Here is a 26,011-nt window from a genome sequence, read left to right on the forward strand (position 1 = left end):
GAAGGTCTAGTGTGGGTGGGATCGCCAGGCTGCTGCTGAGAAACCCTCATGTCTGCAAAGCCTTGGGGTGCTGGGGTGTCTCCTGGGGTGCCAGCTCACAGGAGAGAGGGATCCTCTGGATTTGGGACCCCCAGGGACAGAGGCTGGAGCTCAAAGGAGAAGCCACCCCTCTTCCCATCTGCACATTGCCAGGAGATGCTGAGCTGCCGCTGGACTTGTGGGGTGGTGAGATGGGTGCCAGCTGCACACCACTGCCCAGCCTGTGCACAGTGGCAACCGGCAGTCTGCCCTATCCAGAGGGTCCCCAGCTGAGCCAGAGCGAGCATCCCAGGAGACAAGAGAAACCCCAAAACACCCCAACCACATCCAGCTCCCCCTTCTCTTTCATTGCTCCCAGTCCTTGCTTTCTGCTCCTCTTTTCCACATATCCCAGAATCAGAAAAGCCCTCCTCTGAGGAGAGAGGCCTTTCCCCTTTGCTCCCAATTTTCCCAGTGTGGGAAAAGATCCTTTTTGGATCCCCCCACCTGCATCCCCCTCGCTGTGACCAGGGCTGGGCTGGCTCCGTGCAAGCACAATAACCAGAAGTGTGTGGAGCCGCTGGAAGGAGCGATGTTCCCGGATGGTATGCAGCCCTGACAGCACTGGCTCTGCTTTAAAGGGTAACTTTATCCTGTAATAACAAACAAGAGGAGCCAAGTTCCTCCCCAGCGTCACTTCCCTGGCTCCGAGGAGAGGGACATGGGGGAGAGAACTCATTAGAATGAGCTTGGATCCTTGTTCTTGCCATCACAGGGTCTTAACTCCACTCCCTTGAGACAACAAGGGGGGGAAGATGCTCCAGGGCAGCAAGTCTGGGTCGAGAGTTGGAACAGACACATTTGTGTGCTGACATGCTGGGGACCGAGGAGATGACCCCTCCAGCAATTCCTGTCCTGCAGACAGCAGCAGGAAGCCTGCCACAGCCCATGGCATGCCCTGGGCAGCTGAACCCCATCGCCATCCCCACAGCCCCCCACACACACTCACAGCACCGGACAGGCACACTGGCATCTCGGCACAGTGCCAGCCCCAAGTGCAGCCACCTGGGAACTTGTTCTGCAAGAGCTGGAAATTCAGGCCCAGCTGGTGCCATGGGATGGGCAGGGAGAGGCTGACCTGCTGCAAACCCCTGGCAGGACCCTGCAGAGCAGGACTGGGTGCTACGGCCAAGGCATCACTCTGGCAGCATCATCCTTTTTGTGGGCACCCCTAGGGGAAAAGGCATGGGCAGAGCCCAGCTGTGGGAGGAAGGGCGAGCACTTCTCTGTGACCCACGGGTGCACCCTCCTTGCTCCCAAACAGGTTTTTTTCTGAAGATCCATGGGTGTGGCTGTGCCAGGGCCCCAGGGCACAGAGCAGGCAAACCTCTGGTTTATTCTGTGGGTGCACAGGGGGCACTGGGGCATGTGATAGGCTCATCAACATCTGTGGTGTGTTCACAGGGGATGTGGATCATCTGCATCACCCCATCAGGCTCAGCAGTGGGTGACCTACCTCTGCTCCTGCAGGGACACTGATGCTCAGGAAAGGGGTCCCTCGGTGGTCATCACCAGGGAGGGCACAGCCCAGCCTGTGCTGATGGGGCACTGATGCCCCCTCCCTGCCAGTCGAGAAGTGGGGGCAATTTGGCAGAGCTCAGTTGTGTGAGAAGATGACAATCTGGAGAAGGCTGCTGAGATGTTCTGTCTGATTTCCACTTCCCCAAGGAGCACCTCTGTAGATCCTGGGGTTTGATTAAATCCCAGCCTGTCAAACGAAGCTGGTGAAGTGCTGCAGTTTTCTTCCCCAAGATGGATTTCCTCCAAACTCCTTATTAGGGGTTTGGGTTAAGTCTGTGCGAAGCTGGTAAAGCTGCTGCCTCCATGGTGCCCCCCAGCAGACCAGGGGGCTTCCAGAGGAAGCACAAGGCAGGATCCGACCAGCTAAAAAGGGGAAGAGAGAGGAAGGAGGGAATCATAGGCATCTAAAGCTTTCAGAGCCTTAGAGGTGACAATGACAGCGTCTGCCCTCTGCAAAAGGGGCTGTGGGAGACCCATGGGAGACAACATGGCTTGGGAGAGATGAGTCAAGGGCTGCTGCTGGCTGCCAGAGAGGCAAAGCCTGGAGCAAGCTCCCAGTACCAAACCACCCTCCTAGGGCAGATGTGAAGCCTGCCCAGCTCTGGCTGACTGGAGTGGAGAGCACGAGGGCAGGCACCAGTGGGTTAAAAGCTTGAGGTGGGACTTGGTGAGCTGCTTCCTCCAGGCAAACAATAACACAGGGGAGGGAGAAGGGATGCATGGGGCTCTGCAGGGACCGATAGCGATGGAGCAACCCCAGCCCTGCAGCTGCAGCCGTGCCGGAGGAAGCCTCAGCACATTATCTGCTGGTCCCACTCAGCTTCCTTAGCAGCCCTGGTGCAGCAGGGACCGGGTTGTTCCTCCTCCAGAGCCTCTTTTCTCATGGACCCAAGTTGGGTCCCTGTGCTTTGATGGCAGCCCTGGACCCCAGCACCCCCCAAACCCTGCACTCCCAGAAAGTCCAGCCTTCCCAGCATCGGTGTTTCCCACTGCTGGTGCCTCTGAGAATGGTCACCCAGGGTTCTGAGCCCCAGGACCGCGGTGTCACCCAGCACGTGGTCCCCACCGTGACCGTCCTGCTGCCCCATCCCCCCACGTCATGGACAGTGCCCACACCTTGGCAGAAGAAAGATCTGGCCGGAAGACGACTCCTGCAAAGGGGATCTCCAGGTCCTGGCTGGGGTCCCTGCAGTTCTGGTTGCCTCTGCTCTTGGTCTTTCCCAGCAAAGATCTGCTGCACCTGGAGCTGCTGCAGCCTGGCCACGCTGGCGGGTGTCCCAGCACTTCCTCGTGTGCGGCTGTTTGTGACCTGCCTGCTGCTCCACCTCCGCAGCTGCATCGCTGTCACAGGAGCAGCCCTTTTCCGTTCCGTTTCCTTTTTTTGACCCTCTCCTCCTGTAGCAGCCTTTGCCTTCCACGGAGGCTCTGCCTGCTGCCATTCACCCCACTCGGGTGTGGCAGGGTGTCTCTCAAAATGGGTCTTGCTCAAAATGGGACTGGCAAGTCAGGTCAGGACTCCTGGTGTCCTCACTGCTCCTATCCCAACCCACAGACCTGCCTAACTCCAGCTCCTGGTGCAACAAATCTTTGCCAGTGGCTATTGGTCTGGAGTAAGGCAGCTGCTGGAAGACCCTGGGAAATGTGGGCTTTTCCCTCCACTGAGGACAATCCCTGGAGCCTGGAGAGCTGCTGGGCTCCCTGGAGCAGAGAGATGTTTGCCCCCAGATGTTACTGTGGCTCCAAAGGGGCTGGGGGAGGCTGTCTGAGCTGCTCTGGGTGACAACTTCCCCACCCATGGTGTTTGGAAGTCCCCAGACATGTTTCCACGACCTTATGCAGCCTCAGGAAGAATCCCAAAGAGGTTGTCCAGCTTTCCCTACTGCTGGAACCAACGCTGGTCCAGCTGGCACCTGTGCCCCACCTTCAGAACAGAGATGGATCAGCTGCTAAAAGGAGATGGATCCTAAATCACATTTACTCTGTCCAAACCTGCCTGTGCTCCCAGGGAGCAGCTAGAGCTGGGATTTCAAGTATCTCCTGGGGCACTGTACTGCACCCAGTGAAAGGATACAGGGCTGTGTGCTGCCATCCCAGTGGGCAGGGGGGACGCTGAAGTCTGACACTTCCCAGAGTCAGGAAATAAGCCTGACACAAAGGGCAAAGCCAGCAAAGGGAGGGAAGGAGTGAGGCAGGAAACATCAGGCAGGAGAGGAAACGGGGAAGATAATCAGCTCCATGAGCACAAACCCGGAACTTGTGCAAAGGAAAAGCCGACACCACTTGGCAAGCATTTGAGCAGGGAGACCTGCCCATCTGGCCTCTTGCTGAGGCTTCCTGAAGAACACGTGCCCTGGAGCACTTTAAGGTTCTCAGGGGTCCCTGGCCTCCAAACTACCATGGGTGGCACAGTTCCTGGTGGCTCAGCTCCAGCATGTCCTGCCTGGGATGAGCCTTGTCTCAGAGGGTGGAAGGATGGGCTCCTGGAGAGCAGCTGGCTGCACTTATGAAGGCAAAACACTCACCAGGGGTGAATCCCAGTTGCAGAGAGAGGTCCAAGTTGGGTCATCCTGCCCCAGTCTCTTGTTGGCTTGAAAAATGGGATCAACTGACCTGTTTCCACTTGGTTCTGCACAGCAGTTAGTCTTCTATCCTCGCACCCAACGGGAAGACCACTGCACTGGGATTCCTACAGGCTGATGCTCCAGGTGTTTCAATGCCCAGCAGTGCCCTGGGGTTAGTTCTTGTCCCCAGCAGCCGTGTCCAGTACTGCCAGGCTGGACTCACCTGCAGAGCTTCCCACTCCTCCTCCTACCACCTTCAGAACACAGTGCTGCCCATGCCCTGGATGACCTGACCACATCCCAGGTGATGTCCCAGGCTGATGGAGCTTGTCCCAGCTGCCAGCAGTCCTGTCTCCCGCCATATCCCCAAGGGAGCAGTGACACACATCTCACAGGGCTGGCAACGACCACGAGGGGGATGATGACTGTAAGCTGTCAGCAGTCCATGGTGGGATCTCTGGCATAGCTCATCTCCCAGGATCCCGCATGTGGTGTGGGAGAAAGGGAGAAACATGGAGAGAGATGGGCATGGAGCCAGCCTGTGTAGACTGGCGAGGCTCCAGCTGGCTTGTGTGGAGTAACTGGGGCAGGAGAACCTCTGCCAAGGGGCAGGGAGGGCACTCAGGGGAGGATTGGCCATGTCTCTGAGCCAGCACTGGGCTGAGCACGGCAATGCACTGGCAGGATCAGGCCCTTCACCCACACTCCTGTCCCTCAGCCACTCCTTCCCAGGGATTCCCCTCCTCCTGCTGCCATCACAGCGCTGATAGGGAGGTGCCCAAGTGAGCACTGACCACTCTGGCCACATATATGAGCTGGGAAAGAAAAGAGCAAGCATTTACATGGGAAACAGGTGGTTGGATCAGGTGGAAGAGCCCAGATGGTTCAGAGCTCCCCTGAGGATGAAGCTGAGGTCAGTGTCTCCCTGGCAGGGAGCACATGGGTGGCTCCTGTGGGAACAGCTCCCTGCAGCTCTGTTGGCAATGCTGGCTCCTGAGGGCCTTGGAAAGCACAGCACAGGCTTGGAAAAAAGCATGTCAGCCTGGGCATAGGGAACTCTCTGGAACAACTCCTCTGGCACAGCCAGGTGGGGCACAGCCTCAAGATTCCCAGGAAAACTGGTGGTGGCAGGCAAGCCCCCACTCCAGGAAGAGGTACAACCCCAGCAGAGGCCAGACCCAGAGGGACCCAGATGCTCCAGCTGGTCCTCTGGATGAGAAAGAGAAGGTGGTGGCCTCTGAGGGAAGGAGTAGGGGGTTGCTTGTCCTGCAGGACAGGTTGCTCTGCCCACCTGAGATCAGGCTTGGTTTTACAGGAGTCCTGGCTCCTTTTTGCCATGCTTCATTAAGAGAAGCTCTTTCCAGAAGGGACAAAACCCTCCTGAGAAATCCCAACACCACCCCAAAATCTGTATCTTTGGGGCTGTTACCACTTCCTGGGAAAATACATGCAGTCCAGGGCTGCCCAGCCCACCTTATTAATGTTCTCAGCTTCTCCATCCTACAGAAGTGCCGTTCCCATGTTGTGACCCACCATGAGACCAGATTTCCCCCACCCAGGGGTACCATGCCCAGCTGGGGCTCCACTATGGGAAGAGCTGTCTGCCTGGGATTGCAGAACTGGACTGTAGTGTCTGGTCTTCCCATTCCAGCAAGGAGGCTGCTCCCAAAGACACCATGTCCAGCACAAAGTCATCCCAAGGAATCTGTGGCAAATACACCATGCCTCGGTGGAAGCATGGCAGAGACCAGGCAGACCTGGGCATGCTCTGCAGCCAGGCAGGACAGCAGGAGGACAGCAGAGCTTTGGGTGAGTTACATGTCCCTTGGGACTTCCCTTCAGCTCAGAGCAGCTGAAGACAAGGCAGGCAGACTGCTTGGATCACAGGATCATTTAGGTTGGAAAAACACCTCCAAGATAATCAAGTTCCACCATTAATGCCAGGCTATTTTTTGCAGGGGCAAGACAGTCTGAGTGGGGACACTGCAACTGGGAGAAGGCACAGGTACTGATTGACTTCATTTATTAGCAAGGCAAAGGCAGGGATCACATCCTGCCCCCTGGAGTCCCAAGCAGGTCCCTTGCAGACCACAGAGGGCTGAGCACCCTGGTGCTCCTGTGCACTCAGGGAGTCCCGTGACACCGTGGAGTCCCTTGCAGGGACAGAGAGCAGTCACCAGGGGATAGCTTTACCTTCCCAGTTGAGCAGAGTCCCACTGTGTTTCTCGGAAAGGATTGTCAGCACAGACAACAGCCCCCGCACACTTGTGTCCACTGTCAGGTCAGCCTGTGAAGGGCACAGTGGGACACCACAGTCATTCCAGGCCACCCAGCAGCACTCACTTGGCTCATGTGCAGTGACAGCAAGGCTCCTTCCACCCAGAGTGAGGAGAGAGCCACAGGAGCTGGGACAAGTCCACTATGTGGGAAGATGGTTGGGTATCTGCACTGCTGGCTTGGACGGAGGTGGCTTGGGCTGGGAAGCCAGCCAGGTTTAACCAAACAGGAAGAGATCCCTGCTGCAAATGGGATGCTTTGTGCAGCCTTCTCAAAACTCCAGTGCTGCAGGGACCACTCCCACTCAAAACATGGATCCTGCAGGATGAGTGGAAACTTCACAGACCTGCAACTCCTCAAGGAACATGATGGGATGGTGCTGCTCCTTTCCTCCCTGCTCTGTTGGATTCAGGTTCTCTGCATACCTCCAGGCTGCCCAAAGCCCCTTTTTCCCCCCGATCAAGCAGCCTGATATGTGCTGATGCTACTTCCCAGTATCCACATATCCTGCAGGGGCCCAACACAGACATGGGCAATTTGGAGCCTGAGAGGCAGCTCATTTTCACATGGATCTGCCCTCCAGAGAGCCATCTTGGCCACCTGAGCCACCTCCGGTGCAGGTTCATAGGTTGGGTCCCACCCATGGGTTCCCCTTTGACCTGCTAGGCCAGAACTCACCTCCTGGCTGCCCATGTCTGTTTTCACCCAGCCAGGGTGCAGTGCCACACAGAGGATCCCAGATTCCTTGTAGGTCAGAGCCTGGCACATGGTCAGCATATTGAGGGCAGCCTGGGTGAGGAAGGAAGCATCAGCCATGGGCAGCAAAAGCTCCATGAACCAGGTTCCCTTCCCATTGCTGCCTCTTGGTGAGGGAGAAAAAGCAATACCAGGTCTTCAAGAGACAGTGTGTGTCTCCCCTGGGCAGGCATGCAGATGCCCTGGCAGCTTGGGAACTCACTCCATCTCTCGATCCCAGGTGTTTCCCTGAGACCCAGCCTGGCAAGGGCAGCACTGACCCCCATGGAGCTCAGGAGCAGGGGCAGGTCACCAGTGTCCATACCTTGCTGCAGCGGTAGGAGATGACGGGCTTGAAGAAGGAATCAGGTGTTTTCTTGATGGACCCCAAGATGGTGGAGATGTTGATGATGGCTGCCTTGCTGCAACTCAGGCCCTTTTCTTTGCTGTCCTGGGCAGCCTTCTTCAGCAGAGGCAGGAAGGCCTAGGGAGAAGCAACCTAGTGGGACACCCGTGCCTTAAGCCAGCCCCACTTACGGCAACTGCAACCCAGGGAGGGTGAGGAAGAACAGCAGGATGTCAGGGGAGCTCAGGTGTCGCTGCAGTAACCCTGCCCGCTCCAAATCAGATTTGCACAATTCAGAGAGGCTGCAGAAGGCTTCGGCTGGAGGAGCAGCCCTAGCCCTCCCTTGCGCAGCCCCAAGAAATTTGGCAAAGCCCTCCAAGTTTTCCGTCGTGACCATGGACAGCCTGGGGTACCCTCAAGTTGGGCCAAATTTCATTCCTAGAGTTTCATCCATACCTGGGCCATCAGCATTGGCCCCACTGCATTGGTCTTGTATGTGCTGACCATGTCCTCAGCGCTGGCCGTCTCCAGAGTGGCCGTGGGGGTGTAGATGCCGGCGTTGTTTATCAGCAGGTTCAGCCCCATCCCATTCAGCTTCCCCTCCACGACCTTGGCCGCATCCCTGATAGCGGAGGGGTTTGCGACATCTGCAGTGGGAGAGAACAGTCTGAGAGCTACGGCGGGGCAGGGGAGGAGAGGGAGGGGAGGAAGCCGAGGAAATCCGCACATTCCGACCCGCGCGGCCCTTCCATTCACGGGCACCAGATGGTGCTGTGAAACCAGCTCCGCGCAGCGCGGCACCCGCACATCCCGACTCATTCCAAAACTGCCTCCTCTGCCCCTCCGCCGGCAGCTGAAGGCTCCCACCAGGAGAAGCCCACCGTAGGGGCAAAGCGCTGTTGTGACTCCCCTTGCTGCGTCAGTCCCCAACAGCCACCGCCTCCAAAGTCCATGTCTGAGCAATTTCTGGAGAACCCAGGGCAGTCTCCGGGGGGACAAGTCCCCAAGGAAAATGTGCTAGGACCTGCCTTCTTCCCAGAGCCCTCCTGGTCTCACCTAGGATTTGGGATCAAGGCAGAGCAAGGATGTGATCACTCAGCTGGGGGAGCCCGGGGCTGCCCAGGATGGATCTCAAGAACATCCTGGTCCTATGGCCATGGAACAAGGAGGCTCCAGGGAATGGGGTGAGGCTGAAAGAGGTCTGGAGAAGCTGGGGTTTTTGCAGCAGGTCATGAAGCAGCTCTGAAGAACTGGATCCCCATGCACAGCCTGAAGGCAGGGAGGGAGGGAAGGAGAAATGGGGCAGGCATGGCTGGCAGTCACAAATTTACCAGCTCAGAGGCAGAGCGCACGTACCCAGCTTTACAAGAACCAGATTTGGGTGTTTGGATGCCAGATCTCTCAGCTCCTACAAAAAGAGACATGGAAACAATCAGCACTAGGCAGAGGCGATGCCAAGCATCATCCTGGGGTGCCAGCAATAGCCCACCCTGAGGGAAACATCTTCCAGGTGTTACTCAGTGCTTGTGAACAGCTGGGCTGGGGACCTGCCTTGGTTCTCAGGCTTCTTCCAGGCTCCACAAAGCAATGTGCATGTGCTCAGAGCATGGCACGGCCATGACAGCAAGATGCTGTGGTCACTCTCCCAAAGGGTCATCCATAGCCCAGCCAGAGCCACAGCAAAGGATGGGAGCAAACTGTGCAGGACCAGCTCACCAAGGAAATTACGTGAACTGGCTGGGGGTACAGCCAGAAGTGTTTCCCCGAGGCTGCTGGAAGTGAGGTGGAGGAGGAACAGCTGTGAGTGCCAACATCAGATTTGACCTTTAGGGAAATTACATCTGAATAGGCCAGTCCCAGATCCACTCTGCTCTGGACACTACATCTCACCTACTCAAGTGAAATGAACCACTTTGCACATTTTTAGTGGTTGTTTTCACCACATGTGGCTATTGGGAGGAATGAGTTGAAAGCTGAAGACTGGGAAGGAGGACTGTAAATCATTCAAGTGACCTTAGAGCTGTGAATAACCTGTGATAAACGTGCGTGAACAGCAGCCAGTGATCCACTAGCATGGATCATAACAGTACCTGTGTCTCCTGTACCTCTGTACCTGCCTGTAACTGCCTGGTGTTGCTTCAGGGATCCCCTGGTTATCAAGATAACAGAAATAAATTTACTCTTCGTGTTTTAGCCATAGATTGTCCTGGTTGTCTGCCTGTGCCGACTCAGACAGTGGAAGATTCAGAAGCTCTTTCCAAAAAGGAAACTTTGTACCTTGTGAGGGATTGGTTACGTGAAAAGGGACATATAGATTCAGGATATACAGATTCTTTGCAGCTTGCTGATCTGAGAGGCTGGCTATGTGAGAACAGGCACATAGACCCTTGCAGCTAGCTGAGCAAGGTCTCATAAGACAATGCACCACACATCCTGTGTAACAGCTGAAGTTACAGAATATTACATGTATCTTGCTCAATAACTGAACCACCATTGAGTCTTACTGCTGAGCTACGGGTTCATTTGCAGAGCCAGCAAGGTTAGGTTTTGGCAGTACAACAATGGACATCTGTGGTTAGAAGGCCAGGGAAAAAAGCAGAACTGCTGACCACAAAAGGGGTACTAAGGAGGGGTTTAGGATCAGCTTAGTAGACGTGAACCACTTAGAATGCGCCTTTACGAATATGCATGTAGCCTATTATTGTTAGTATATAAGGAGCTCTGGTACAATCAATAAATCGGATTCCTGCTGATCACTCATATTGAGCGTCTGGGTTTCCCCTCTATCGCGACAGTACCTCACAGTTCCTAGCAGCTCTTTGCTCTGAGCCTCCAACTAGGGCAGGTTTCAGACAACAGAAACTGAACCACCTGGTTCAATGTGCCCAAAAGGATTGCTTTTAGAACTAAAAAACTCTTCCAAACATGCCCACAGGAGAAACACAAATTGGTGTTTATTGTGAGAGGAATATGGAGCAGGAGAGCTGCTGGCACTGGCTGTGGTTCACCAGTTATCACCAGTTATCAGTTATCTCTGGGCTCCCCCATCAGACCCCATCTTCCCACATTAGCCCTGGGCACAGGAAATGATGTAAAATCCATTGATTGGTTTGTGGTGGCCAACAGATGTTTCTCTTCTGTTTTTCCCAACTGTCTGCCTCAACAGCCTCATACCATCCTAGCAGGAGCTTCCCCCACCCCAACACCTGGTCCAGGCACAAAAGGGCAGGAGAAGTGATGTGGCACCAGCCTGGCAGAACAATACCCTGTTCTTGATGTCCTGTGGTCATGGACTTCAGCAGCACCCTGAAGACACTGCCCTCACCCTACCACAGCCAGAGAAGGCTTAGGGAAGTACCCCCTGGCTAGGAGAGTTGCATGTGGACCACCCTGCAGGAAAACTGGCTCCAGTCCAGCCCTGCAAAGACTCCCTGATCTCATTGCTGCCAGAGTCCTGCAAGTTGTGGGGAGGAAGAATGTGGCAAAAATAGAAGACCTGGCCAAGCTTTTGACCCAGCCAACTTGGGCACCAGCCTCAGCAGGAGCTGGGCACACCTGGGTTGGTGTCAGGATTATTCCTGAGATGGAACAGTACACACATGCAAGAAGATGCAACAAACAAATCAGCTGGAGCCAGGATCTATCAGAGGGCAAGTTTCTCCCTGCAAGTATATCAGTGGACACAGTAAGCAGAGGAGGACAAACTGTATGCAAGTAAAGTTGGAAGAACTGGGAGGCTTTTTGATTCCCAGCAGAAGCAACACATATGAATGAGTCTCTCCCATTTTAGCGAAGTGGAAGGCAGGGACAGGGGCATCTCACAGCTCCACTGGCCACCACTTTTGGAGACCCCATGTTCTGAACCTCCAGATTTTTCAGAGAGCAGCGTAACACAGCAAAACCAGCCCGAGCAGCACCGCTGCCGCTCGCACCGCCTCAGCCCCCGAGACCAGCCCAGCCCGGCCCGTGCCCGCAGCGCACGGGCGAAGCCTTGGCACGGGAGGGCGGGTTCGGGCACATCCCGCGCAGCCCACAGTAGCCCAGTGGCGCGGCCCAAAGGGTGGCACGGCCGATTCTCCGCCGGCTGCACTTCAGGTGACTTTCACACGGGGCAGGGCACGGTGCGGACCTCACAGCCCCGCTCCAGCAGCGAGTTGTCCAGGCCAGTGACAGGAGCCGAGCGTGCGACCGCCGCCCCCCCCGGCCCCCACTAACCTGTGCCCGTGTCCCGTCGGGGTCCCGGCAGGTGGCGAAGATCCAGGCGGGCGGTCGCGGCGAGCCCAGCAGCTGCTTCACCAGCTCCAGCCCGATGCCGCGGTTGGAGCCGGTCAGCAGCACCGTGCGCGCCGCCGCCATCGCCGCCTGCCCGGCCCGGCCTGGCCTGGCCCGCCTGGCGCCGCCTCCCGACCCCGCGGGCCGCACCGGGCTGCCCCAGCCCTCGAGGGGATGGCTGCGGGGGCGGAGAGTGTGCGTATGTGTTTGTGTGTGTTTGTGTTTGCCTTCCCACCTCATGTTCAGTGCAAACACAACAACCGCGTCCCGGCCCTGGCGCCCCCGAGGGGAGGAGCGAGGGGTCTCGGAGCGAGCCGGGGGATTGAGGGGACCCTCTTCTCTCCCCAAGGGTGGTGGATGAGGGAGAAAGCTTGGAGCAGGTCTGGGAGGGTGTCTTCAGCACCTTTAGCACAGTAATCTATACCACAGATAAGAGTAAAAAAAGCCCAAAACAACCTAAACTAGACCCGTTTATCATTAGGAAGTACCAGCCCCTTCAGAGCTGTTTTTCTTGCCTGCCCGGAAATGAACCTGAATCGGCTCTTTCCCTGAGCATCAGATGCAATAAATCTGGTAAATAAATAGAGCCACGAACATACACTGAGGCTGTAGGACGTCTCCTTCGGAGACGGGCTGAGAGAGGTGGGGTTGTTCAGCCTGGAGGTGAGAAGATTCCAGGGAGACCTCAGAGCCCCTTCCAGTGCCTTAAGGGGCTCCAAGAGAGCTGGAGAGGGACTTGGGACAAGGGCATGGAGTGACAGGGCAAGGGGGAATGGCTTCACACTGACAGAGGGCAGGGTTAGGTTAGATATTTGGAAGAAATTGTTCCCTGTGAGGATGGTGAGGCCCTGGCACAGGTTGTCCAGAGAAGCTGTGGCTGCCCCATCCCTGGAAGTGTTCAAGGCCAGGTTGGACAGGGCTTGGAGCAACCTGAAGGTGTCCCTGCTCATGGCAGAGAGGTTGAATGAGATGGTCTTTATGGTTCTTTACAACCTAAAGGATTCTGTGATTTAGGCAGCAGTTTGGGGTTGCAGGTGTTTTGGGGGATGTTTTCTCCTTGTTTTTGTTGCTGAGTATCAGGTACCTGGTTCAACAGCTGCACCAAAGTATTATAGAGTAAAGCAAGGAAAAGGTTTGCTGGCATCTTAGGAATGGGAAAACAGGGCTGGAGGGAAAAGGGAAAACAGAAAAAGGATAATCAGCATCATCTGGAGGATGGTATCTGGAGTGAGTCTGCGTTTACCAGCCCTGCTGCCAGCCTGGAGGTGGGTGGTGTTGTTTTATTTTCAGCTCTTATATAGACAACTACATACCCATTAAAATCCCATTGTGGTGAGCACACAACTGGGATTTCAACAGCGAAGCAATGACTGAGCAACTCTGATGTATATAAGGGTTGTTATTTATGTTGCTTATTTTCTTCCTTGTTTGACAAGCACTACACAAAACACCTCTGATACTGATAAATACATCAGAAATAAAATATTTATATCAGTCTGGTGATAACATCAGGTGATTTGTGCTAACTCTATCCTTCTCCATGATTGTTCAAGTACACAGGAGCCTCTGCTCCCCAGTTTACTTTGGGATATTAAAATGCACTTTTTAATAATAATAAATGCATTTTAGACCTTTCTTTTCTTTTGTAGAAGTTAGGATTTAAGAAAAATAAATCTTTGATTATACTACTAAATACTAAGAGAAAAAACCCTCCTTTTAGCAGCTATTTGGATTAAAGTTCCCATTCTCCTTTTCCTGCCTCCTTCTGTGCTCAGGCCATTAAGTCAGTGACTTGTCACCAGAAATGCTGCTCTGTCTATGGAGAAGTTTAGCAAATAATGACCGAGGGGTTCAAACACTTAGGGTGAACCACAAGTCAGGGTTTGGCCACCTATTCCACACAGATGCTGCATACTGCAGACAAATTACACTGATGAACTCTTCCTGAAAAGTGCTTGTTTGAAAAAGCCTTGGAGACAGGGATCCCCAGTGATCTGCTGTGCAGAAACAGTTTAAGTGCAGCCACAGCTGAGGGCAGAAGGAGCCTGTTCTGAATGCAAATGGGAACCGTGAAAGAAAGGCAGCTCCAACTATCTGTAATCGAGTTCTCTGTCGTGTTCCCCATGAATAAAACAGAGGATTATCCATTCTTTGAAAACCTTGTTAGTTAAGTGTCCCGAGGCTTCCAGCAGGTAATAACAAGAAGTGCAACCAAAAAGAAAAGGAACACCAAAGAATAAGAATAAAACAAAAAAGCCCCAAGGCTTATCCAAGTGGTCTAGTTTCACTACAACAGGCATTGGGAAACTCCTGCTGCCTGATAAAGCGTGAGTCTGATGTTGGTGAATTTTGGAGTGTTTGAGGGTATAAATCATAGAACCCTAGAAAAATCATAGAACCCTAGAATGTTTTGGGTTGAATGGCACGTTAAGGATCACCTAGTTCCACCCCCTCTGCCATGGGCAGGGACATCTTCCACTAGACCTCCCTAAGAATACAAAGAAGTATTTGAGTTCACTTAGCTAAAAATCAAAACTAGTAATTCCTGTTGTCAGCTCATTGTTGCTGTAATTTGATTAAAGTTTCTGCACTGTAAAGAACAAAGTACATGTGAGCACGTCCTTTGCACTGAGCTGATGGATCCATCATAAGTGCTGCTTGAGTCAATGGATCTAGAAAAAAATGCAGTTAGAGGGAGAGGGAGAAATAACTAAAAAAAAAGTAAGTGGGTTTTTTTCCCCTCCCTTTTTACAAATATGGTTTGAAACCAGAATGAACAACTATGGTAAATTCTAATTTCTGCTGATAAAATACTCAGAGCCCCACCCATTTTACTCAAGTAGTGTCCACAGCTGCTTACAGAACAATACAAGTTTTTGCTGTTCACAGACTGCATTTTTTCTGCTCAGCTGTGTGGGCAATAGCTCACATCATCTAGGCTGACATGACATTTTTGGAATAGCATGGTGCTCAGCTTTTAACTTCTTTGCAGGAAGTAGATTTTCAATAGTTCCTTATATGCTTTTTAATTTAAAGATTGTACTCACTCTTTCATGCTTAAATGTCTTTCCTTAATAAGACAATTATTTTTTTAACTGGATTCCTAAATTAACATCTGCATTATCACTGTATTTATTCCTAGATTTACATCTGCCTCCTTTTCTCACTTCAACACATGGATGTCAAACCATGGCAGTCACAAGCTGATCATTTAGCCTGTGCCTTAGTGTTCCTGACATGGAGCATATCTGCCACGTGTGACAGGCTGTTCTCAGCCATCCCTGTTAGCAAATCTAATAGTGGGAAAGCAAATTCATCTTTCTTGGTGGTTCTGAGGTCCCTCTTTATGGCACTATGCTGAAGCACGAAGGATAACCCAGCCACCTATCCTTAGAGAATGGGAGAAAAGAAGCTCAGTGAGGATCTGTGCTGTCCCCATGGGTCTTGGCAAAGCAGTTCTGTCCCTGTGCTGCCAGCACTGCTGCACTCAGCTAGCTGAGGCATCTTGGCTGCTGTCATGAGGGGAATATCCCCAGAAAAGTGCTCCTGAACCCTGTGTGAGGCCCCAGGCAGACACAAGGTCCAAATACTGTGGCCCAAGGGAGGTTGCATGGACAATGTGAACATTTAAAATCCTCAGTCTCCTAGAATCACAGAGTAGTTTGGGTTGCATGGAACCTTAAAGACCATCTTGTTCCAACCCCTGCCATGGGCAGGGACACCTTCCACTAAACCAGGTTTCTCAGAGCCCCACTCAACCTGGCCTTGAACACTTCCAGGGATGGGGCAAACACACCTTTTCTGTGTAATGTCTGCCAGGGCCTCCCCAGCCTCACAGGGAAGAATTTCTTCCTAATATCTAATCTGCCCTCTGGCAGTGTGAAGCCATTCCCCCATGTTCTGTCACTCTATGCCCTTGTCCAAAATCCCTCTCTGGCTCTGATGCAATGCAGGTGTAACCTGGATGAGTCTGCTATGCCAAGTCTGTAAAGCTATGACAAAGGTGCCACAGGAACTTGACTTGATAGCTGCAGGTAGGCTCAGGATCTTACCCCTAGTTCCTGCATCCTTTTGCAGTGGGGTGTCTCTACTCATAGAGTCATATCATAGAATCACAGGATGGTTTCTGTTGGAAGAAACCTTACAGATCATGTAGTTCCAACCCTCCTGCCATGGGTTTCCAACCCCCAATAGATCACTAATCCTCTTCAGCCCAAAAGAAAATTAATCAGGAAGGGTGGGTAGTGCCCAGCTTCAGTTACAGTGCTGGGTGGGTCTCACCCCACCTCTTGATCAGTGGCTCACTCAGCACTATCTATTGATTCTTTAGCAAGTGACTAACAGGTGATGACAGACCTGAACGCATTGTGGAGCAAATTGGCTTGATAAATAGCAGTGAGTTTATTCCTTTTTTACAGTAGATCAAATGTACTAAAACTAATTGTGCCACACCCCAGTTCACCTGGCAGGCAGAGAAAAGCATATTCCTCCATGTTTCTGTCAGCAGCACTGTCATTGTGCAATAACCTCGGTGACTGAGAACGTGCTTGAGACTCCAGCAACTGAGCATGGAAGAGGACTGACTGTCTTTTGGAAAACTGGCTCTGAGTCTTCCCAGTGTGGTGATGTGAAAACAACCCATTGGTAAAATGGACAGCAGCCTGGGGTCTGTGGGAGAGGAGCTATAGTGCTCCTGAGCTTGGTGTTTGTGCAGCTGCACCTTGAATCCTGTGTTCAGTTCTGGGCCAGTCACAGCAAGAAAGACATTGAGGTGCTGAAGCGTGTCCAGGGAAGGGCAATGGAGCTGGGGAAAGTGTGATAAAGAGCTGATGAGGGAGCTGGAAGAGCTCAGCCTGGAGAAAAGGAGGCTTAGGGGGCCATTATCACTCTGTACAACTCCAACAGGAGGGTGTAGCCAGGTGAGGTCGGGTTCTGCTCCCAAGTAACAAGTGATAGGATGAGAGGAAACAACCTTAGGTTGTGCCAAGGGACATTTCAATTGGGTATTAGGGGAAATTTCTTCACAGAAAAGATTGTCAAGCACTGGTACAGGCTGCCCAGGAAAGTGGTGGTGTCACCATCCCAGAAGTGTTTAAAAATGCATGGTTGTGGCACTTGGGGACATGGTTTACTGGGGGAATTGGCAGTGTTAGCTTAATTGTTGAAACTGATAATCTTAGAGGCCTTTTCCAACCTAAATGATTCTATGATTCTGAGGGCTTTAATGCTCAGCTTAAGGTTTAGACCATGCAAGAACATTTCCAAGCAAAGAACCATCTGAATCTCCTCTTAGGAGCAGGACCGAGGTACTTTCCAGAGGCTTGGGGACAGCAGCAGCCCTTGTGACAAGGCTGGGCTGCAAGGCAGTAAGGCTGGTTTCTTTGCCCTCTGCCTCTTTGTGCCAGGCTGGACTCAGACTCCTGGTGAAGCAGTGCTTGTTTAAACTCTAATAATCAATAATGCAGTGTGGGGCCCCAGAGAAAAGTCAACATTATAAAGTTACAGCTCCAAAACAGTGGAAGGCTACACAAATGTGATGACAGAGCAAAAACAGGAGAATTAAAATGTTAATTATTTGTTTTCTGATGTTATCTGCTTCTGAGGCACGGTGGAGGTTTCAAACAGGCTGAAGTCTATTTGGAGGATTTGAGTTCTAGTGCAAATGGCATCTGTTGGCAATTGAGGTCTGTAGTCATTGAAAAGGAAATACTGAAATGATCTATGGAGCCTGAATGCCAGTTCAGCCATCTGTGAGATCCTCGGTGACAGAGGCGGAAAGACCCAAAGCTTTGTACTGCTGGTAAGTGGTAGGAATTCACACAGGAAAAGAAGTCTCTCAACCCAGTGTGGAAAACTAAAAAAGCAGAAGGAGGTCCAATTAACGTGAGGAAAAAAAATGGGGGGAAAAAACTGTGTGGAACTTAAGGAGATGCTCAGACTTGGCAGAGAGAAGATATGGGATTGGGTCACCACAGAAGCTGCCAATGTGCATCTTCCCAAATGGGTTTGGGGAGGGGTCCCAGGTCAGAGCCGGGAAGGACCTGCTTATCTCACAGTGTCTGCCAGCTGAGCCTCAGAAAACAGGCTGGAGTGGGCAGGAGGAAATCAGCTGCTGCTGGGGCATGGAGACACACTTGGAATTGCCACTGGGAGGAAGCTGCTCTGGTTAATGCTGCTGCCAAGATATCCTGGGGCAGAAGGCGACATGTGAGCAGTGTTGTTGTCTCCATTGCTGCCCAGTAGCTTGTGCAGTGGCTCTGGGACTCAATGTAGGAAAACAAGGGGTTGGCAAGTGGTTTCTGGGGATATGTTTTCACTTACAGTGGGGCAGGAACACATGATGTACACACGCACCAGATCCAGCCTTGCAAACCTGTAATGAATCACTTGAGGTACTGAACAGCCCTGGGCTCCACTGGTGGTAGCACAGAACAGTGCCTCATGGCAACAGGCAAGGTGGAGAATAGGCTTTGAGCAGAGCATTTCCTTTGCAGGTGAATGTCCCAGGTGCCCGAGTCCTCTGTGGCTCTGAACACAGCTCAACTTATGACTGCATCCCAAGGGCTGGGGAGCATGACCAGCAGCCATGCAGATCCCCACCCTTCTGCCAGGAGACCACGCTGGGTTTGCTCTCCCACCCCACAGGTCTTTTGCTCCACAATGAGGGAGAGGTTATCGTCTTGGAAGAGGCAGGAGCAAGGCAGAGAACATCTGCTCGGGGTCATCTGAGGCACAGCCTGGTACAATGTGCAAAGACCATCGAGCCCAGAGGATGCTTGTGAAGGTGTCAAGCCCACCCGAGCCATGGAACTTCCCACATCGACCCACACGCTGCTCCCTCCCTCCACACCCACAACAGCCCCACCTGGCTTATGGCACCAGGTTACCCAAGGAATGCAAAATTTGCCTGGAAAAGCCAAGTGATTTTTGCCATTAAGTAACTAGGATTGGTCCCCAGCTGGGATCTGTGTCCTGGAGTTCAAAGAGCTGGAGCAGTTGCTCCTCCTGGTGAGAAGCCAGCATTGCTGCAAGCCGTGAGTGGGTGGGACTCGCTATAAGGAAATATTAGAGAGCTGAGCAGGCAGCAAGGGCTGGAGCACAGAGAGAAGCAGCAACATGGGAGAACTTTGTGTCCACTCTGTTCTGGTGACTGGGGCCAACCGGGGCCTCGGCCTGGGGTTTGTCCAGCATTTCCTGAGGATGCCAAAGCCACCCCAGTGGATCTTTGCGACGTGTCGGGACCCCAAGGGACAGAGAGCGCAGGTGAGGCTGGGCTGGGAGGCAGTGGCTGTGCTGGGGGATGGGAGCACTCGGTGCCAGGGGGAGATTGGAAGAAGGAGGGCGCTTGCAAGGGTCTGGAGCTGCAGTCAGGCACCTGTGGCCCAGGGCAGCTGGGCTGGGACAGCATGGGAGCAGCTGTGCACGGGATGTGTGGAGGGAACAGAGGTATGTGGTGTGTGCAGGAGGTGTGGAGTGTTCCCCATTGTCAGAGACTGAAAATAGTTCATTGATATAAAGTTTTGCTCATTATAAAGAAGCTACAACCGAAGAAGCCTCACTGAAGAGTGGGACTTTGAACTAAAAGTCAAACTGTTGATTAGATAAAGGGAAACCTATTGTTCAGTCCTCTCAGGCTGAGCGAAAGGTATGCATCCACAAAAGGCCAAAGCCAGCAGCTATCCCCTGCTGAGCTCACAGAAGCCAGGTTTACATAGACTCCCCCCAAATGAAGGGGGAGAAGGAGGTTTTGGGTGCATGGTGTAACCTCTGGTGAGAGGCAATAAACACCCATCCTCCGATTACACAAAGTGGCCCAGCTGTGGAACCCCCAACCCCACAGGCCACATCCACGGGACATTCACGTGAGAGGCTTTGCCCCACAGGACTGCACGTGATGGAACAGACCCAGAGTCTGCTGTGAGAGACTGACCCCCACCCCAGGGGGACATGCCCAGATGTGCCTACCTAGCCTGGGCATATAGACCCATGGGATTCTGTGCTTTCTGGGGGGACCTACACCACCGGGAAGACCTGCTGAAGAGGATCATCGAGGCACCAGTGGGAGCCACGGAGCAGTGATATTCTTTTATTCTGTCTCTGTCACTCTTCATCCCACCACCTATTTTCTATTTCTTTCTTTCTTTCTCTCTCTCTCTCATATTTACTATCAAATAAAACCCTTACTGTTGTCACTGGCATATGGTCTCATTTGCACCTTAATTTGGGCAGAGGCATTTCTAAGAACCTTAAAACTGGATCATAGCACCCATGCATCAGGATCAGGGCAGCTGGAGCAGGGTGCTGGGCACTTGGTGGTGCAGGGACGGAGCTGGAGGGACACAGGCTTTGGCTGGCTTTGCTGGGTGAGCCTTGGCACATCCATCCCAGACTACTGGTGCCGATGTTGTGACCCCTCTTGCAGGAGCTAAAGGATTTGGCCTCCAAACATCCCAGCCTGGTCATCATTGCTCTTGGTAGGTACCTTCTCACCCCAGTTCCGCTGGTGAATGCCCTGGGAGCTCCGCACTGGAGGCAGCTGGGGGGGGGCACCTCCTTGGGGGAGCACAGGGAACCCCAAAGCACCACAGGGTCACTGACCTCCCCTGTGTTGGCTCTGCAGAAGTCACCAACCCCGCCAGCATCAAGGCGGCTGCAGCCAAGGTTGGGGAGCACCTGGGGGGCTCTGGGCTGAACCTCCTCATCAACAACGCTGGAATGGTCAAGCCTAAGACACTTGATTCTGAAACATTGGAGGACATGACCGAGACTTACACCACCAACACGGCTGGACCCCTGCTGATGGGCCAGGTGAGTCCCCAGCACTACAGCACAGCTCCAGAAGGATCCCTTCCCACGTCCACAAGCTGGACATCATAGAGGGTGTGAAGGGCCAGTGGGAGGGGCTCCTGTCACTGCTCTGGAGCCCAATGGACTCTCAGTTGATGAGAAGCTCATGGAGCCAAGGGCTGGAGCTCAGGAGCTGGAGCTTGGCAGGCTGGGACAGTGGGAAGAGGAGGGAGGGTGACCCAGTCCTGGGGTCAGTGTTGCCCACTGTGGAAGGAGCTGCTCCCCTGCCCTGTGCCATGTCCGTGTGTGCTCCTGTCCCCTCTGTCTCCTCGCAGGCGTTCCTGCCCTTGCTGAAGAAGGCTGCCCAGGGGAGCCCAGGCTCAGGGCTGAGCTGCAGCAAGGCTGCCATCATCAACATTTCCAGCATTGGTGGCTCCATTGCTTCTTCCTTCGGTTGGGACATGATGCAAGTCACCTCATACCGCTGCAGCAAGGTACTGTCAAACGTGCTGGGGACAAATTCGCTTCCCCTCCCCTTCCCAGCTGTGAGTCCCCTGGCAGCTCCTCTTCCTCTCCCACCACCGTCCCCTCCCTGTCTCCCCACAGGCTGCTCTGAACATGCTGAGCAAGTGCCAGTCCCTGGCATACCGGGAGCACGGCGTCCTCTGCGTCGCTCTCCACCCCGGCTGGGTGCAAACTGAGTTGGGCAGCTCTGCTGGACACACGGTAGGAACTCTCCCAGGGCAGGTCCATCAGAGCTCCTGTGCTGATTTCCCATAGGTGGGAATTGCTGCCGTGAGCCCCTGGCCATGACTTACCTGCTACTGGGGCAGCTCCTCCTATCCTGGTCCTGGGTGCTGGGTGACCCCATCCTCTCGGTTCCCTGCTTGGCCCTTCTGTCCTGGGTTTTCACAGTTTTCAGTTTTCCCCTTTGCCCTGGAGAGCCTCCTGCCCCCAGCCTTGGCTGCTCCAGGGCCTCAGGCATGGGCTGCCTCTCTCCTTCTTCCCCACAGCCCCCCGTGACAGTGGATGACAGCGTGCAAGGGATGCTGAAGGTCCTCTCCTCCCTCTCTGAGAAGGAGACCGGCACCTTCCTGGACTGGGAAGGGAATGTCATACCCTGGTGAGACACCAGTTCAGGATCCTGGCAGCAGAACTCTGTGCCACTGCTCCCCCCTGTCCCACATCCTCAATAAACTCCTGCTGAGAACCCCCAGCTCTGTTGTGCATTGCCAACTCCTGGGATGGCCCCTTCCCAGATATCCCACTCCTCATCCTGGGATGCAGTGGTGCCCACAGCTGCCCTCGAGCCACGGCTGTCACTGGCATCCCCATGAGTGACAACCTGCAGGTCCCATGGCACCGTGGCTGCCCTCTGGAGACCTCCCCTCCAGGAGGCAGAGGAGAAGCTGGAGCAGGGCTCCTCTGCTGAGAGGAGAGGGATCTTCCGAGCCCCTGCAGGACTGGCTTTCCCCTGCCCAGGCTGGGCTGCCCGAGGGGCTGGGGGTCACAGGGATCAGCTGCCCTCTCCCCTCAGCTGGGGGATGGCTGGTCACAGGTGGGACAGAGGGACACAGAGCGCTCGGGCAGAGCACAGGGATCCTGCCCCAGGCTTGGATGGGAGGTTTGAGACTGGGTGTGGAGGTGGAGCAGAGAGGCATCAGCTGCCAGAGTTTACAGAGATGGGGGGCACAGGGGGACCACAGGGGCACATGTGGGGTAGGGAAGGAGAGAGAAGCTGCTTCCCAAGCCCTTCTCTTCTTGAAGCTCCACAGCCAAGCACCTCATCACCATGTTCTGGGCAGCCTGGAAGAGGCACAGCCCTGCCAGCACAACCCAGGGAGTGGGTGGGCAGGAGAGGGGACATTTCCCAGCCACAGAATGGCTGTGGAGGTGGGAAATGGGACTTGGTCCTGGGACAAACCATCAGTATGACCTGCCAGAAGGGCTCAGTCCTGGCTGCTGCTGTCCTGGTCTCTGTGCTTCTGCCTGGGAGAACCAGGCAGGGGTGGGTGGCTGGGGCAGGGGGTGTCCCATGGGCTCCCTCCCCTCCACGGGCACCATGCCTGGCACAGCAACCTCAACACCTCCCCTGGCACCTCACCTTGCTGGCCCGGTACGGGTACATGGGGGCCTCTGGCAGCCCGAGGCACAGCCCGATGGAGCCCAGTTTGCTGGAGATGTTGATGACAGCGGCCCTGCTGCAGCTCAGACCCTCCTTCCCCACGCCCTTCGCCGCCTGCTCTAGGAGTGGCAGAAATTCCTGATGCAAGGACACAGGTGCTGCATTAAGATGTGGCAAGCCTGCAGTTTGTGCCTTGCTGGAGTGCAAGGCCAGCAGCTGGTGATGCGCTGGCCATGCAGGCGCCCGTCCTTCTGCCAGGAGATTGGATCCACTGGGTTTGCCTCCCCCATGGGTGCCGTGTTTCAGCTGACAATCAGGGAATGCGCATTGGCTTGCAGGAGGCAAGAGCAAGGCAGAGAGTGTCTGCTCATGGCTCATGTCCTGGCTCAGTGGACCAGGGAAGGGGGATGAGATCGAGCCTGCTCCCGGTGTTGTGCAGGTCTGAGGAGGAAAGCCCTTCTTGTGAAGCAATCAAGCCCACTTGAGCCATGGAGCTTCCCACATCTCTTCCACATGCTGCTCCCTCCCTCCTCACCCACAAGCTCCTCTCCTGACTCATGGCACCAGGTTTCCCAAGGACAGCACAATTTGCCTGGAAAAGCCAAGTGGTGTTTGCCCTTTGGAGACAAGGACTGGCTCCCAGCTGGGATCTATGTCCTGGAGTTCAAAGAGCTGGAGCAGTTGCTCCTCCTGCAGCCAAGGGTTGGTGTAAACCCTGACTGGGTGGGGTGTCCGTGGAAAGGGCTATAAGGAAATATTAGAGAGCTGAGCAGGCAGCAAGGGCTGGAGCACAGAGAGAAGCAGCAACATGGGAGAACTTTGTGTCCACTCTGTTCTGGTGACTGGGGCCAACCGGGGCCTCGGCCTGGGGTTTGTCCAGCATTTCCTGAGGATGCCAAAGCCACCCCAGTGGATCTTTGCGACGTGTCGGGACCCCAAGGGACAGAGAGCGCAGGTGAGGCCGGGCTGGGAGGCAGTGGCTGTGCTGGGGGATGGGAGCACTCGGTGCCAGGGGGAGATTGGAAGAGGGAGGGCACTTGCAAGGGTCTGGAGCTGCAGTCTGGCACCTGTGGCCCAGGGCAGCTGGGCTGGGACAGCATGGGAGCAGCTGTGCACGGGATGTGTGGAGGGAACAGTGGTACTTGGTCATGGAGTGCTCCCCACCCATTTGGTTCAGGGCAGCCGGAGCATGCTGCTGGCTCCATGGGAGTGCAGGGATGGAGCCAGAGCAATGTGGGCTTTGACTGGGAAAGGCTGAGCCTTTGCACAGCTCCTCGAGCCTCTCCGTGCCTACACAGTGCCCTCTGTTACAGGAGTTACAGAATTTGGCCTCCAAGCACCCCAACGTCATCATCATCCCGCTCGGTAGGTGCCTCGAGGTGGGGATCCTTTGCCCCAGTTCCTCTGGCGGGTGCCCAGGCCGGGCACACCCTGCGAGTCCTGTGCTGGGAGGGAGCTGTGCCAACGGGCTGCTGCCTGTGGGGCCATCGGGCACTGCTGCCTGTGGGGAACAGAGGGGACTCCACCATGGGGACGCGGGCTCTGACCTCCCCTGTGTCGTCTCTGCAGAAGTCACCAACCCCGCCAGCATCAAGGCGGCTGCAGCCAAGGTTGGGGAGCACCTGGGGGGCTCTGGGCTGAACCTCCTCATCAACAACGCTGGAATGGCCAAACCTAAGACACTTGATTCTGAAACATTGGAGGACATGACTGAGGTTTACACCACCAACACGGTTGGACCCCTGCTGATGGGCCAGGTGAGTCCCCAGCACTACAGCACAGCTCCAGAAGGATCCCTTCCCACGTCCACAAGCTGGACATCATAGAGGGTGTGAAGGGCCAGTGGGAGGGGCTCCTGTCACTGCTCTGGAGCCCGATGGACTCTCAGTTGATGAGAAGCTCGTGGAGCCAAGGGCTGGAGCTCAGGAGCTGGAGCTTGGCAGGCTGGGACAGTGGGAAGAGGAGGGAGGATGACCCAGTCCTGGTGTCTGTTGCCCACTGTGGAAGGAGCTGCTCCCCTGCCCTGTGCCATGTCCGTGTGTGCTCCTGTCCCCTCTGTCTCCTCGCAGGCGTTCCTGCCCTTGCTGAAGAAGGCTGCCCAGGGGAGCCCGGGCTCAGGGCTGAGCTGCAGCAAGGCTGCCATCATCAACATGTCCAGCTACGCAGGCTCCATTGAGGATGTCTATGTATGGGATTTTGGACATGTTGTCTCATACCGCTGCAGCAAGGTACTGCCAGATTGTTCTGGGGGTGAGCCCAGACATTTTTCCCTCCAAAGGATCATGCTGCCTTCCAACCCCCCCTCAGTCTGTGCCCCTCTCTACACTGTGACTGAGCTCCTGTCAGTCCCTGGCTACCTCTCAGCACAGTTATGTGCCTAGCCCTGGGTCTACCTCAGAGGGACGTGATGGGATGGGACCTCGACTAGGCTGGGCATTCATACAGGGATAGTGAGGGAGCATCATGTACCCCAGGGAATGGGTAAAACCGCCCTATCCCTGCCCCAGCTGTGGTGCCTGCACACCTTCCCTTGCAGCCCCCTTTCCCTTCCTACCACCGTCCCCTCCCTGTCTCCCCACAGGCTGCTCTGAACATGCTGAGCAAGTGCCAGTCCCTGGCGTACCGGGAGCACGGCGTCCTCTGCGTCGCTCTCCACCCTGGCTGGGTGCAAACTGAAATGGGCGGTGCAGGATCATGTAAGGTAAGAGATCTCCTGTCCATGGTCTGGGAGAACCTCATCATTAGGAATGCAGAGTTTGCTGGTATCTCATGCTGGGCTGTGTGAGAGCTCCTGGGCAGATACCCTGGAGGCACAGGAGGGAGGGAGATGAGTGACTGGGAACTCTTCTTGTCCCGAGCAATGATCTGTTTCAGGCCAGACCCTTGAGGGTAGAACTGTTTCTCCCTCTGTCTCACAGCCTCCCCTGACAGTGGATGACAGTGTGCAAGGGATGCTGAAGGTCCTCTCCTCCCTCTCTGAGAAGGAGACCGGCACCTTCCTGGACTGGGAAGGGAAGGTTTTGCCTTGGTGAGATGCTGATTCAGGATTCTGACTGTGAGGACCTTTGTTGCTGCACTATGTTGTGCCTGTCCCTGAGTAAATGTGTCCACAAACAATAAATAGCACTGTGTGAGCCTCCTTCCCTTGGTCTATTAACTGTCACAGAGAGAGTCCTCACTGGTGCTTTGAGAGTCCTTCTCAGTTATTTCTGCGTAACATTGAGCTAGGTTGGTCTGAAGACTTGTTCTTATCTAGCTGGGGACCTGGATACCATCCTGACAGGAATTTGTCCCAGGGCTCATCCCAGA

At 54.5% G+C, this 26,011-nt stretch overlaps 2 protein-coding genes across 2 annotated transcripts; one reads left to right on the plus strand and one right to left on the minus strand.

Moving 5' to 3' along the window:
• Nucleotides 1-6,166: 6,166 nt before the first annotated feature.
• On the minus strand, nt 6,167-11,927 carry LOC309577920 (C-signal-like). The gene is made up of 6 exons (XM_082290212.1): nt 11,734-11,927; nt 8,875-8,926; nt 7,975-8,165; nt 7,498-7,656; nt 7,116-7,226; nt 6,167-6,447 (listed from the first exon to the last, which is right to left on the minus strand). The coding sequence occupies exons 1-6, from the start codon at nt 11,872-11,874 to the stop codon at nt 6,334-6,336; spliced, it is 768 nt and encodes a 255-aa protein (XP_082146338.1). The 5' UTR covers nt 11,875-11,927; the 3' UTR covers nt 6,167-6,333.
• A 6,979-nt stretch (nt 11,928-18,906) lies between these two features.
• Nucleotides 18,907-25,734, plus strand: LOC309577861 (uncharacterized protein; the record flags this gene model as incomplete). Its single annotated transcript, XM_082290114.1, has 12 exons — nt 18,907-19,053; nt 20,213-20,264; nt 20,411-20,598; nt 20,913-21,071; nt 21,184-21,303; nt 21,591-21,700; nt 23,507-23,657; nt 24,016-24,067; nt 24,272-24,459; nt 24,772-24,930; nt 25,284-25,403; nt 25,621-25,734. The coding sequence occupies 12 exons, from the start codon at nt 18,907-18,909 to the stop codon at nt 25,732-25,734; spliced, it is 1,560 nt and encodes a 519-aa protein (XP_082146240.1).
• Nucleotides 25,735-26,011: the final 277 nt, after the last annotated feature.

Source organism: Coloeus monedula, assembly GCF_965178545.1.
Source record: "Coloeus monedula genome assembly, chromosome: 13".
Classification (NCBI taxonomy): domain Eukaryota; kingdom Metazoa; phylum Chordata; class Aves; order Passeriformes; family Corvidae; genus Coloeus; species Coloeus monedula.

What these genes read in the sequence shown, in the direction of transcription:
- LOC309577920 (XM_082290212.1), bottom strand. Translation starts at nt 11,874, where the DNA reads ATGGCGGCGGCGCGCACGGTGCTGCTGACCGGCTCCAACCGCGGCATC. An exon ending in CCGACGGGACACGGGCACAG is followed by an intron (nt 8,927 to 11,733) that starts GTTAGTGGGGGC and finishes CTCTTTTTGTAG; the next exon opens with GAGCTGAGAGATCTGGCATC. An exon ending in CAGACATGGGCAGCCAGGAG is followed by an intron (nt 6,448 to 7,115) that starts GTGAGTTCTGGC and finishes TGCCCTTCACAG; the next exon opens with GCTGACCTGACAGTGGACAC.